This window comes from Terrapene carolina, unplaced genomic scaffold, assembly GCF_002925995.2.
Source record: "Terrapene carolina triunguis isolate 2854851 unplaced genomic scaffold, T_m_triunguis-2.0 Scaffold23, whole genome shotgun sequence".
Classification (NCBI taxonomy): domain Eukaryota; kingdom Metazoa; phylum Chordata; order Testudines; family Emydidae; genus Terrapene; species Terrapene triunguis.
Window position 1 is genome coordinate 16,616,441 of NW_020664374.1, and position 13,549 is coordinate 16,629,989.

Sequence of the window (13,549 nt, forward strand, 5' to 3'; positions counted from 1 at the left end):
CGTGACGTGCTATGCCAATGTTCTGTTGCCTGCTTCGTGCTTGCTTCTATCATGGGAAAAGATCTGCTTTTTGTGACCAGCTTAATTCTCAATTTACTTATAGTGCTTTGGGATTTGACTATCTGACTCAAATCTTCCATGTGAGTAATGAGAATATAGCATTTGCCACATTGGATCAGATCACAAAAAGTCTCAAATCTTGCAGTGGCAAACAGTACATAATGGTTGTTCAGTGCTATACATAAGAGGTGTGAAAAGGAGTGGCTGATCAGACTTTGATACACTTTATAAACATTTATACCTCAAATGAGACCCATCTAACTCCTTCAATTTTACAAGGATGAGAGCTGGGATTCTGAATATGACTACTCAGCAAAAGCTGTGCACAGGCTAGTCTATACCAGTGTTTCTCAACCAGGGGTACGTATACCATTGGGCAGGGGAGGGCAAACTACGGCCCGCGGGCCAGATCTGGCCCGTCAGGGCTTTCAATCCGGCCCACGGGATTACCAGCCCCGTGGCGCAGCGGAGCTAAGGCAGGCTCCCTGCCTGCCCTGGCCCCGCGCCGGTCCTGGAAGCAGCCGGCACCACGTCCCTGAGTGGGGGGGCAGAGGGGTCCATGTGTTTCCCTCGCCTGCAGGCACTGCCCTCCGCAGCTCCCATTGGCTGGGAATGGGGAACCACGGCCAATGGGAGCTTTGGGGGGGGGTACCTGCAGACAAGGGCAGCACGCAGCAGAGCACCTGCCCCACCCCACCCCCAGGAGCCAATGCTGGACATGCTGGCTACTTCCAGGAGCAGCGCAGGGCCAGGGCAGGCAGGGAGCCTGCCTTAGCCCCACTGCGCACCACTGCCACCATGAAGCCACTTGAGATAAGCGGCGCCGGGCCAGAGCCCGCACCCCAAACCCCTCCTTCACCCTGCACCCTCCACCCTGCACCCCCACCCCCCGCCGCCCCCCCCCTCCCCTCCCCCCCCCTGCCCTCCACCTCCCTGCCCTGAGCCCTCTCCTGCAACCCACACCCCTCCTGCACCCCAGCCCCTTGCCCTGAGCCCCTTCCTGCACACCGCGCCCTCCTCCCCCACAACCTGCACTCCCTCCCGCACTCCAACCCCCTGCCCCAGCCCTACATTCATGGCCCTGCATACAATTTCCCCACTCAGATGTGGCCCTAGGGCCAAAAAGTTTGCCCTCCCCTGCCCTTGGGGGTACGCAGAGGACTTCTAGGGGGTACCTCAACTCATCTAGATATTTGTCTAGTTTTACAACAGGCTACATAAAAAGCACTGGTGAAGTCAGTACAAACTAAAATTTCATACAGACAATGACTTGTTTATACTGATCTGTATGCTATACACTGAAATGTAAGTACAATATCTATATTGTAATTGATTTATTTTAGAATTATATGGCAAAATGAGAAAGTAAACAATTTTTCAGAGATAGTGTACTGTGATACTTTTGTATTTTTATGTCTGATTTTGTAACTAAGTAGTTTTTAAGTGTGGTGAAACTTGGGGGTATGCAAGACAAATCAGATGCCTGAAAAGGGTACAGTAGTCTAGAAAGATTGAGGACCACTAGTCTATCCAAGCTAGCAGGTAACAAAAGCAGGGAAGACACCACAGCAACAATTTGAGAGCAGATAGTGAGAGCCCAGCATGGACCCTGGGTATGTAACCAGCTTGCTAGCCCATGCTGTGCTGTCTTCATTAATATTGTTGCCTACGCCAGCTGGAGTCAGGCATGGGTAATTGAGCCCGTGCACAGCTTTTGCTATGTAGGCATACCCACAGTTTGAGCTCTCACCCTTCTCAACTGAAGCAATCAGAACCGAGCCCATTACTCTGCAAGGGCCTGCATGTGCCCAGCTGCTGCACGAATATGGAAGAGCGGGGTGGCCACAAGTGGTGTTCACAACTTCAAGACTTACATGCAGAGCAAGTGGAGCTAGTGGCAAGAGCCACTCTAAGCAGGGTGGGGAGGAGGTAGGGCATGACCACAAAGCAGTGTGCACACAGCAGCCTCTTAAGGCAAGTGGTAGTGCACTGTCTGTGCCAGCAAGTTCCAGGAGGCATTGCCTCTCCCATGATGCAATACTGTCTAGAGGTTCCCTGGGTGGAGCAGCTGTGTCATCCTCTTTTGGATGGTGGGTCCCTCTAAGGTCTTGTCTACTCTAGGAAGATAGATATGTTTGTACAATGAGAGAGAGCAAGAGAACACATTGTATCACCCTAGTGCAGACTGGGCAGGTTGTAGCTTTACTTCGATTTAGCTGCTTGAGGTGAACCCTAGTGTCCCCCTCAGGATTTCCCCTTAAGGTTCACCTTCACCATCTAAATCAATGTAAAACCACAGCTTGCTCTGTCTTTGTAACACGTTAACTATCATGTGGTAAAAATACAGCTTTTCCTAGTGTAGGCCAGGCCTCAGGGCGTTTGTCCTTTCATCGCACCTCGGCCTTCTCCTATCATGGTCTGAGCTGGAAGATTGGGACAGTCATTTCTGAGATGGGCCCTGTGACAAGTTGTGGGTTCTGTCTGTGCAATTTACGAATGGTGGATGATATTATTAAATTGTATCATGACATTTCTGTGTCCCAGAAAGCCTATATGTATGTGGATCCATCAATGCTGACAGAACATGCAGCTGGTACTCACTAGATGAAGGACAATGGGGAATACTTAACATTAATGATGGTTGTTTGAGCATACAAAAGTTAACCTAAAGAGTGACTGTAACTTAGGGGAATGCCATTTATATCCATCTTCTCTGAGGGGAGGGTTTTTCTGGAGAAAAGTTACCAAGCATAGAACAAAGAAACCCAGGTGAGTAGGAGGGGTTTAAATAAGGAAATATACTAAAAGCCTGGAGGAGGAGAAAGGAAGGCTACAGGAGCTGGGGAAGAAGACTCCATGAAGGAGAAACAATGATCCCGCCTGCCGGCATTATATATATGTATGTATACCACATGGCCCCAAGTGGTAACATATTTGCGCTCTGTGCAGTATGCTAGGTAGCCCCTACCATGGCTAATAAGTTGCTGATTCTTGGACTTCTATAGACCATGCTGGGGTTAGTGATACTCAGTCACTGAGCATTAGTTGACCTGAGTTTTATCTTTAGGATAGAGGAGATAATTTAGTTGTTTGGTTTTTTACTTTTTGGGCAGCTGACTCACTCAGTGCTAAAGTCCTGTCCAGTCCAGACTCCCCTGCATTCACTGTCTCATTCCCCCCTCCCCATCCATTCCCTTGTGACAGGGAAAGTAATTAGCTTCCAATTTCCCAGCTGTTGCCAAAGTGAGGAACATTTGCTAATCTACTTTTCTCTTTGTTCTTTTCAGATTGATTCACGGAAGCGTCTGGCCAAGACAGTGCTGGTGTTTGTGTGCCTCTTTGCTTTCTGCTGGCTTCCGAATCACATCATCTATTTATACCGGTCCTACCATTATTCAGAGGTAGACACCTCAGTGTTGCACTTCATCACCAGCATCTGTGCTCGAATCCTGGCCTTTGCTAACTCTTGCGTAAACCCTTTCGCGCTCTACTTGCTCAGCAAAAGTTTTAGGAAACAGTTCAACAACCAGCTGTTGTGCTGCAGAACCCGTCTCCTCATCAGGTCCCAAAGCATGGGCAGAAGTACCACTCGAATGACCTCCCTCAAGAGCACCAACCATTCAGTGGCCACGTTCAGCCTCATCAACGGCAACCACATCTGTAACGAAGGCTGTGTATAGGGTACATGGCAGGGACAGCTTTGGAAACGGTTGTGCAGTGTAGATAGCATGGCTGCCTGCTCTGCTTTGTGGGGATAGTGAGTACCATACATGCATAGAGAAAGCAACTGCATACAAGAACTTCCAGGTACTTTAGGGCCTGACACCGTCATAGTGAACACCTCATGTGATGTGCTGAATGCCTTTATTGCCCACCGATTTAACGAGAGTTGAGTGCACTCAGCCCCTATAAGATCAGGCCGTCATTGGCTTGGAGTCAAATCTTGAGGTCCATAGTTTTGCCTCAGTTCTGACTCAGGCAGACTCCAACCACAGTCCCATAAAAACGGTGTAAGGGATTCAAGATTTGTCCCATTGTTTGCAGAAACAGCTTCATGGGTTTGTTTGTTTTTCTGTCTTGTTTTTTGGCTGAAGTAAACTCATCTAAATGAGAGCGACCCTTTTAAAAAACGTTAAGTGTTGATCATTTCCTAGAACTGTCAAATATTTATAAATGTTTTGAATACAGTATTCATAGTGTAAAAAGATTTTAACAGTGTTTACTGGGGTGTGCTGGCCCCATCTGAAATGAGTAGTATCTTGTACACTATCAATGTGAAAGCAGTAACATTTGAATAAATGTGAGTTAGAAGATGTTTACAGTTCGAGTGTGCGCATTTTGCCATATTGCAGAGGAAAAAGCACAGCACTTTGAGAGTTACTGACTACTCTGCTCTTCTCTTCGGGGTGCAAAATAATGGGGAGTTACATTATTAAATGTGTAATACAGAATTTTAGTTGTGTTTGATTAAAGATGAACAACAAATGTCAAATGAAGCACAGAAGTGCTTCATGGGGATGTATTGTAATATGGGGGTGTACAGTGAATGCCATTAAAAACTCAGGGCCTGGTCTCAAACCCATTACAGCAGCTTTATACCTGTATCTCTACTGAAATCATAAAACTGGTGGAGAATCAGGCCTTCAGTATTTTCCACTGACTAGTGGTTGTGGCACCAGAATAGGAAGATAATGTGCCACAGTCACTGCAGATTGCAAATCCTGCTTTAACATAAGGCAAAATCCAATTCCCATTGAAATAACTGTGATACGGATCGAGCTGTACAGTTATAAACCTCTTAAAGCAAACTGGTGCAAATGAGAGCAGAATTTGACCCTTGGAACAGTGAATGCTGAGTTAATGGTGCACTTTGTTGGGGGGGTGCGGTTATCAAAGACAAAGAGAGAATGAAACCAGCAAAACTTGGTGGTAAATTTGTATTGAAAATGCAAAAATATAATGTATTGGTTGGGATATAATCAGACCAAAACCTCCCAGTGCCCACTGAATTCAGTAGGAGGTGCCTGCCTGCCTCCAAGGGCAGACATTGGATGTTCAGCAGTTCACGGGTTGGTTTCTGTCTGGTTTCAGTCTACATGAGTGTGTGTCCTCTGAATTTTAGTTAGTGGGTTATATTAACTCAGCATTCACAGCTGTAGAAACTAGTTTTGCCTGGTTTAGATGTGAAACCATAGATTGTCCTGGGATCTCATGACTAGGGTCTCATGACTAGGGGCCTACCAAATTCATGGCCATGAAAAACGCATCACAGACCATGAAATCTGATCTCCGCCCGTGAAATCTGGTCTTTTGTGTGCTTTTACCCTATACTATACAGATTTCACGGGGGAGATCAGTCTTTCTCAATTTGAGGGTCCTGACCCAAAAGGGAGTTGTAGAGAGGTCACAAGGTTATCTTAGGGAGGTCATGGTATTGCCACCCTTATTTCTGCACTGCCTTCAGAGCTGGGCGGCCAGAGAGTGGCAGCTATTGGCTGGGCAGCCAGCTCTGAAGGCAGCTCCCCACTAGCAGCAGTGCCTAAGTAAGGGTGGCAATACCATACCATGTCATCCTTACTTCTGCGCTGCTGCTGGAGGTGGCTCTGCCTTCAGAGCTGGGCTCCTGGCCAGCAGCCACTGGTCTCCAGCTGCCCAGCTCTGAAGGCAGCACCGTTGCTAGCAGCGGCACAGAAGTAAGGGTAGCAGTACCTCAACCCTCCCTACAATAACCTTGCGACCCCCCCCCCCAACTCCTTTTTGGGTCAGGACCCCTACAATTACAACACTGTGAAATTTCAGATTTAAATAGCTGAAATCATGAAATTTATGATTTTTAAAATCCTATGACTGTGAAATTGACTAAAATGAACCGTGAATTTGGTAGGGCCCTACTCATGAGATTGGGCCCAGGTTTGGGAACTTTTGAGAGACTCTGGGTTGCATTTCAAGCAGTTCAGAAAATCCCAAATGAGAGGAATATATGTGGTTTTGGATTTTGCAATGAATATTTTCCATGCTCTAGTACAATGGTGGGCAACCTGTGGCCCGCGGGCTGCAGCAAACCAGAGCCACTGGGAGCTGTGGGTGGCCGTGCCTGCGGATGGTCAATGTAAACACTGTCTCACGGTCTGCCAGTGGATTACCCTGATGGGGTGAGTGCGGCCCATGGGCCGCAGGTCGCCCACCACTGCTCTAGTAATTAAGTAAATTCAACCAATGTGAATTAGTAAACATGATGATTAAACTGTTTAGGGCTTAACCGATGTTGAGTAGTACCTTACAGCATAAGTAGTCCCACTGACATCAGATGGACCTACTTGTAGATCAGGGTACTACTTAGGCCTTGTCTACACTACGGGGGGAGAGCGATATAAGTTATGCAACTTCAGCTATGTGAATAACGTAGCTAAAGTTGATGTCCTTAGATCTGCTTACTGCGATGTCGACTAGAGACGCTCTCCCATCGACTCCCCTTGCGTTTCTTGTTCAGGTGGAGTACGGGAGTTGACGGGAGAGTGATCTGGGGTTGATTTAGCAGGCCTTCACTAGACACGCTAAATTGACTGCCGATGCATCGATCGCCGCGTGTCGATCGCCCGGTAAGTGTAGACAAGCCCTTAATGTGAATAACCCATTAGAGTCTGGTACTAACTGACTATTGTTAGTTTTCACCTTTCTACTGCAAGTACAGGTACTGAGATCTATGAGGGCGGCAGTGGGGAGATTTGCTGTTCTGATTTAAAAAGTGCTTTCCTCAAAATGCAAATAGCAGCTAACAGTTTGTTCTTCAAAAGCAAATGCACTAATTTTGGTGCACAAGATAGATGGGACAGTACAGAGAAAGAAGAGAGTTCTTTCTAGTTACAAATTCATGTATGACAGTCTGTTACTGTATTCTCCTGATGACTCAATTTTGTTCTTCACTTCTAAAGCTGGTCAAAGGTGTGTGTGTGTGTGTGTTTCTGCTGAAAATTTCAACTTTTCATCAAAAATTTGAAAACTTTAAAAAGTGTTTGGTTTTTAGCAACCGAAAACCAAAATATTTTGGCTAAAAACTGAAAAGGTTTTGTAGAAAAAAAATCAGTCTTTGGTTTTCTGCCAAAAATATTTCAGAAAGCATCTATTTTCCTCAAAATAGTCTCCGTTTAGTCAAAAATCCAGTTTTCCATTGAAAAAAGCTTTGATGGAAAATTTTCAGATAGCAAAGAATTGAATTGGGCTGGCCCAGACAGATTTCTCAAATGTGTTTTCTTGGAAATTTGCAAAGAATTTTTTCTTTTATAGCAGACAAAGAACAAATTTTCTCTGCAGCCTTCTTGCCAGTCTGAAACTGGCATTTGTTTTTGGCTCATCACTTCACTAAAGTAGCAGAAAAACACAGCCTAGGACATCAGGAAGGACACAGACTTTGAGAGGGTTTGTTTGTTTGTTTGTTTGTTTGTTTGTTTGTAAGGACGATGAAATATTTGGGGTTGTATTTTTTGTAGTCTATTACTTGTCTGATTACCCCAGTTTCAAAAACATGATGCAATTTGTCACAGAACTACAAAGGTCTGAATCCTGATCTCATTGAAATCAATAGCAATTTTACTATTGATTTCAGTAAGACCATGGATTTGGCCCAAGATGTAGTCTCAGGAAATTTGTTTTTGTTTTTTGTTTTGCTATTTAAAAACAAATGGGACTTTAGAAACAATCAGCACTAAATAGCATACATCAGGCCGAACTATTGCTTAATCAGACTGTAATGCTTTACACAGCAGAGGAGTTTTGCCTTTGACTTCAGTGGGGCCAGGGCCAGGGCCAGGATTTCAGCTTAAAATTGCATTGGCTTAGAATTATTCTTTTAGAATTGTTCATAAGAAAAACACCAGAAACAATCTAAAAAGTCAAGAAAACCTCTGCAATTGAAAGGTACAAATCCAGCTCTCTCATTCACCATGCAGCTCTGCACCAATAGTGCAATTGTAACCCAGTGTTTCTAAATATTGTATTAGGTCAAATATGTAATTATAGACCCTCAAATATTTATGCTGCATGGCAACAATAACTAAACAAGCATATGGTGGAATATAAGTGTGATATTGTTGAACCCAAATATTTATTTTGGGCAGAAAAGATTGCCATTTACTCTGAGCAGTGACTTCTAATTTTTCATTTAAAGGAAGTTTTTTAACCTAGCAAGGAAACAGGAAATATGGCATATTGATAAACATATAGGCAATTTTCATAATTAATTTGATCAGCATGGAAGTAAAGCTATGGCCATAGAATAGAAAGATGACATTTTCCATGCATGATTTGGAAAAAGATACTTCCATTATTGCTTGTGCCTCTGTCCCTCTGACAAAAAAATCCAATTTTAGAGCAGAAAATCTGTGTTTATTCCATGAGAAAAAACTGTCTTTCAGTCTAGCTCAGGTTTGGCCTCTAAAGGCATGAAATTCATTGCTGCCTATCTGAGCAATAAGCAATCCATTGAATGGTGAATGTTTGGTTATTATTGCCAGTGTTATCCATCATTATCACAGTGAGGCTTAGAGTACAGGTTCTGTGGAGCCACATAAGATGTGCCTATATAATTTTTTAAAATGTCGTTTAACCCATATATAGTAATGGTCAAGAGAAAAGAGGCAACTGTTCAGGGATGCAGATGAATATACAGAGGACATCATTTAAAAATTGAATGCTTACCGCACCTCTATGGCAGTATCTGTGATAAACCCTACACTTCATCCAGTTTCTAATGGTACCACTGTATATAATCTCTCATGATAAAACACATATTACTTAGCCAAGAGAGATTTACTTATTACTTAGCCAAGAGAGCCATAAGAGATTGCAGTTAAAGAGGTAGTTGATTTGAGGGTCACTTAAATCTGTATTTAGAATCAGAAAAATACACAATTTGCCATTACTGTGAAGATGTGGTTGGCCAAGTATTTGTATTTTGGTTTGTATAGTTCATGGGTCAGTTTCTGCTTTTGGTTACACCAGTACTATTCACACAAACGTAATTAAGGCTGGTTCAGGGCTATACACTCTAGACCAGATTTTGCTTTCTGTTATGTCAATATAACTGAGCTGGCCCGGGATTTATAAGACTGACCCAGCCTCAGTTACATTAATCAGTGCCAATCATACTAACAGAAAACACATGGCCTTTAAATTACTAGAACTAGACGTGGAATCTGAGATATAGAAATTTAGTATCGTTTTAAGCCCCCAATTCTACAAAGGTGTTCACACGTTTAACTTAAGGCACATGCACAGGTGTTTGCAGGATCAGGACCTTAGAAATGATACTGTATTGAATCAGAACATATACCACCATTTGTAGAACAATTTGATAGATCAGTGTTAATCTTTCTATGTTACATTTCATAATGATTAGTTCACTGGGAATTATAAGTCTGTGTTGTGCCACAGTTAGCAAAGAGACTTTTTTACAAGTCTCTATACAATCACATTCAAAACCCCTCATTATTTTAAAATATATAGTTGCTTGTTTCTGGAAATAGCTACTTTATATAATGCATGTGATTAGTTTGCTTGAATATTTACAATAAGTGGAGCCATGATGGTAGAATTCCTATGGAATTATGGATTAAATCCATTTTAGTATAAATGAATTAATTATACTTCAGGCTAATTAATGATGAATATCCTCTTGCTGAGAAGTGTTGCTGTTTGTTTGCAAGACAAGTCAGACTCTAGGGCCCGCACAGTATATTGATTTGAATGAATTTTGTATATTTGTGAGCACTTTTCCCCCTGGAGGCAGATAAGAGGGCTATTGATAACCAGACCATCACTGGACATAAGCATTCAGAAAGGGACGTGTTTTCTCTTATTGTTGCTTTTTACTGGAAAGTGAATGTGAGAAATCCATGCACCGAGAGGCAGACTGATGGCGTGTCTACACAGTGGGGTAATGTGCACGATGGGGATGTGATTTCTAAAGCTCATTAACATGATATGCATTAATTGGTCTGTGTAGATCCTGCAGGTGCGCACTAAAGATTCACTAGTGCACTTTAGTGGACTACATTAAAGCGTACTAAGGAGCCTTTAGTGCACACCAGCAGGGTTTATACAGACCAATGAATGTGCAACATGTTAAGGAGCTTTAGAAATCACCCCTCATGTAGTGCGCCTTTTCCAACTGTGTAGATAAGCCCTGAGAATGATCAGAATATTCAGCTCTTATGAAGCACTATTTCTCCTTAGAGCACAAAGGAAGTTTTCATTGTTCCCATTTTACACTTGGTAAAACTGAAGCACCGACAGGTGAAATCACTTGCCTAAGATTACCATTGATCTCAAAGGCCACCATCAAAGTTCAGAGACCACATGTGTAAAATGAATTTGTTAACCACAAAGCCAGCTATGCCTTGTAACTTTGCTAAAGCCATGTTGTGGCCAGTTTGTGACTGCCCCTTAACCAGGTGTGAGGAGGAGGGATTGAGCAAGGAGCTTCCCTCACCCTTCAACTGTCTATGTGAGGGCTTGTCAGGTTCAGCCTGTGCTCAAAGAGGCAACTCCTTTGCTATGGCCCTCGAGTGGAAGGCTTATGGATTCACCCCCCGGTCTGCCAGGGCTGCAGCCACCTAAAAAAAGGTTGGGTAGGGGAGAACTCTGGAGTGAGCACTCATTATTCCTACAGACACATTGCAGGGATCAGAAACATGAGGCTAGACAACTGTGGTGAGTTACATGCCTACCTCAGCCCCACAGTGCTTATATCTTTGCCCTCTGCACCAAAAGCTGGGGTGAAAAGCAGGCTGCAACATCTTGCCTCAGGCCAGTGGCTAAATATGGCCCTTAATCTGGTGTATATTAGTTGTGCATGGACAAAGGAGGCTGGACCAGGTTGGTGGCCTATAGGGAATGTTCTGCACTGTGGTAAATCTGAATTTATTCTCAGTCTGGGTGTCATACTCCTGATACAGGCAGGAACTGGGATTGCTGCAAAAGCTTGGTATTTTACCTGAGGTGTAGAGATTGTGTTGTGGGGGGGGGGTCCCTCACATAGTTCAGCAGCACTGCATCCCCTCTGTCCCATTTATAAGCAGCATCAATAAGCTTCAAAGGGGATTTCATCTAGTGGACACAAGGCAGGGCCTTGAGATGGTGATTGAAAGCAGGGCTCCAACTGTAATCCAGAGCCACCTTCCCATCCATAGAGGAAAAATAAATGTGTTACTATAAGTGCTCTGGGTGTGCATTTGGGACCAGTTGTTTACAATATAGAATTGGTCTGGAATCTCTTCAGGAAGGATGGCAATCCATGCACTTTAAAATTGTCTCTTAAAAAGACCATTTAGTATTTGTGTTTCTACAGAAGTATTATGGTGGTGGTGATCAGTTAGCCCTTCTAGACTGGATTTATTAACACTTCACACTTAGGTGGTTCAAAGATACAACCCTCCTTCGTGTTATTTTCTGAGTTTAGATGTACAAGTGCTGAACAAAACCTGTACCAATCTCCAGGTGTGTATGATTTTAATATCTACTCTGAATATGTATTGCCTTATAAAGTAATATAAGCATTATTAAACCATCTGGCTAGGATTACGTATTTTAGTTATTGTGTACAGAGATAATGAAGTTTATTTTATTTGAAACATGCATTGCTTTCTCTTTTCCAGAATGCTGTGTAGTTTAGATGTGAAATCTGTTGATCAATTATTTTTCTTATAAAATGAAAACTTGCATTAATAGTAATGATCCAGCTCCTTTGAAATAAGACTCAGAAGCCAATGTATAGGAAAAACTTCAAATGCTAAAGTATGTGTCCTTAGTTTCATTTGTATGTTTCTGAAATATTTTCTAGTTTTCAATGTGCTTTTAAATGCTCATGAACAGCCTATACATAAATGTGGACTCAAATCAAATGCACTATCAAAAGATAAATATTGAATGACATGAAGTTTTGACTGAACAGCATCCCTGTAGCTAATAAAGCATGACAGATGAAATAAAAATGTAGCTTCTTGGTTTAGAACAAATCTCCTGTTTGCTAAGTGTGTATTCTGTTCAATTTGCATCAACTGTCAAGCATTTCAGCGGCTTTTCCAGTATTGATCAAATGTGGAACTTAAAGGTGGCGTCACATAAAATCCTTGAGCTTTTCTTTGTCACTGGGAGTTCTTACATTGGGGGTGAATTTGGTCCATTTGTCCATTTTATCTATGATGCTGATTTATAGCAGCTGAGGATCTGGCCCTTAATGTTTTACTTTGCTGGCAATAAAAATAATATGCTGTTTTAAGAATTATTAAAACTAAGGAGGAAAGTGTTCCTTAGGTGAGGACCAGTTGGCTACCAAATCTCTGACAGCTGTGGCCGGCATCTGTAGCCAGAAGAATGGCATTCATTAGAACAATTGAATTTCCACGATTATCAGTTACAGAGTTCAACTGAATTAGTCTGATTGATTAATGGACAAGGCATGATTCTACGTTAGGGAAATTGTCAGCAGCTACACCGATGGGAGTCTTTCCATTGACTTCAGTGGGCTTTGGATCAGGTCTACTGAAAGAAATTGATCAGCCTTGGTTTAACTTTTATTCCGCTTTCACTGACTATCCATTGCATAGCAATTTCGGCTTTTGTAGATTCAATGGCAGGTTGTGTTTAAAAGAGTCCCCGTGGACCATTTATGATCCAGGATGCAATAATGTCCTTCACTAAACATTTCCCACACCTGATACAAAACAACACTGTCAACTGGACTCAGAAATAAAGAGTGAAGGAAGCTGTATGGCAGTAGAATATCAAAGTAACAATACTGTTCGTTCAAATCCTGCATATTTCAGTCCCTTCTCTTTGGCATGGTTTGATTCATGTTTATATTCCAGCTCATACTCTTTGTTCCATTTCTAACCTAGTAATTCCATTTGTATCATATACAGTATCCAGATACCAGGTCTGTTTATTGAAGGAATTCTCTTCAATGCAGTATTCATACTAACTAGTTTGCCTAATTTTTTACCTTTGAACGGTGAGCATTACTGTTGTGTGCGCTGTATTGCTACTCTCTTATACTGCATTTTGATACAAATCAGGGGTACTTTCAAATTAATAAGTGCTATAATAGATAAGAAGAGTACTATATTTGGAGTGGAGTTTTCAGACAGCATATGCACCCAAACTAAGATATTTCAATGTGTGTGTGATGTGAGGGAATATGAAACTTGATAGTCACAGATTCCAGTATCTTTTTAAATGCAAATTTCATTCAGTGGATTGCACAAAACGGAAAGCCCCTTTTACTCCATGGAACACTTACTGTCTGCACAGAAGTGTTGCAAGGTTACTCATAGCACAACACTTTAAGACGGTCGATCTTTGGAACTGTAGGGGAAGATCAGATTCTAAGCTTATTCCATCCTGTTCCTTTCAACTGAGACAAGCAAAAGTTGTGTCATTATGACGGTGTTTTGGTGAACAACTATCTACTTGGAATTAAATGAACAGATATTTT

At 42.5% G+C, this 13,549-nt stretch overlaps 1 protein-coding gene across 1 annotated transcript in view; it reads left to right on the plus strand.

Moving 5' to 3' along the window:
* The window catches only part of LOC113406155 (gastrin-releasing peptide receptor-like), a 34,933-nt gene extending 31,193 nt beyond the window's left edge, over positions 1–3,740 (plus strand). Inside the window, exon 3 of the mRNA XM_026649139.1 lies at positions 3,348–3,740. Coding sequence (XP_026504924.1) covers positions 3,348–3,740 — 393 coding nt within the window. The remainder of the gene's footprint in view (positions 1–3,347) is intronic.
* The last annotated feature ends 9,809 nt before the right edge of the window (positions 3,741–13,549 follow it).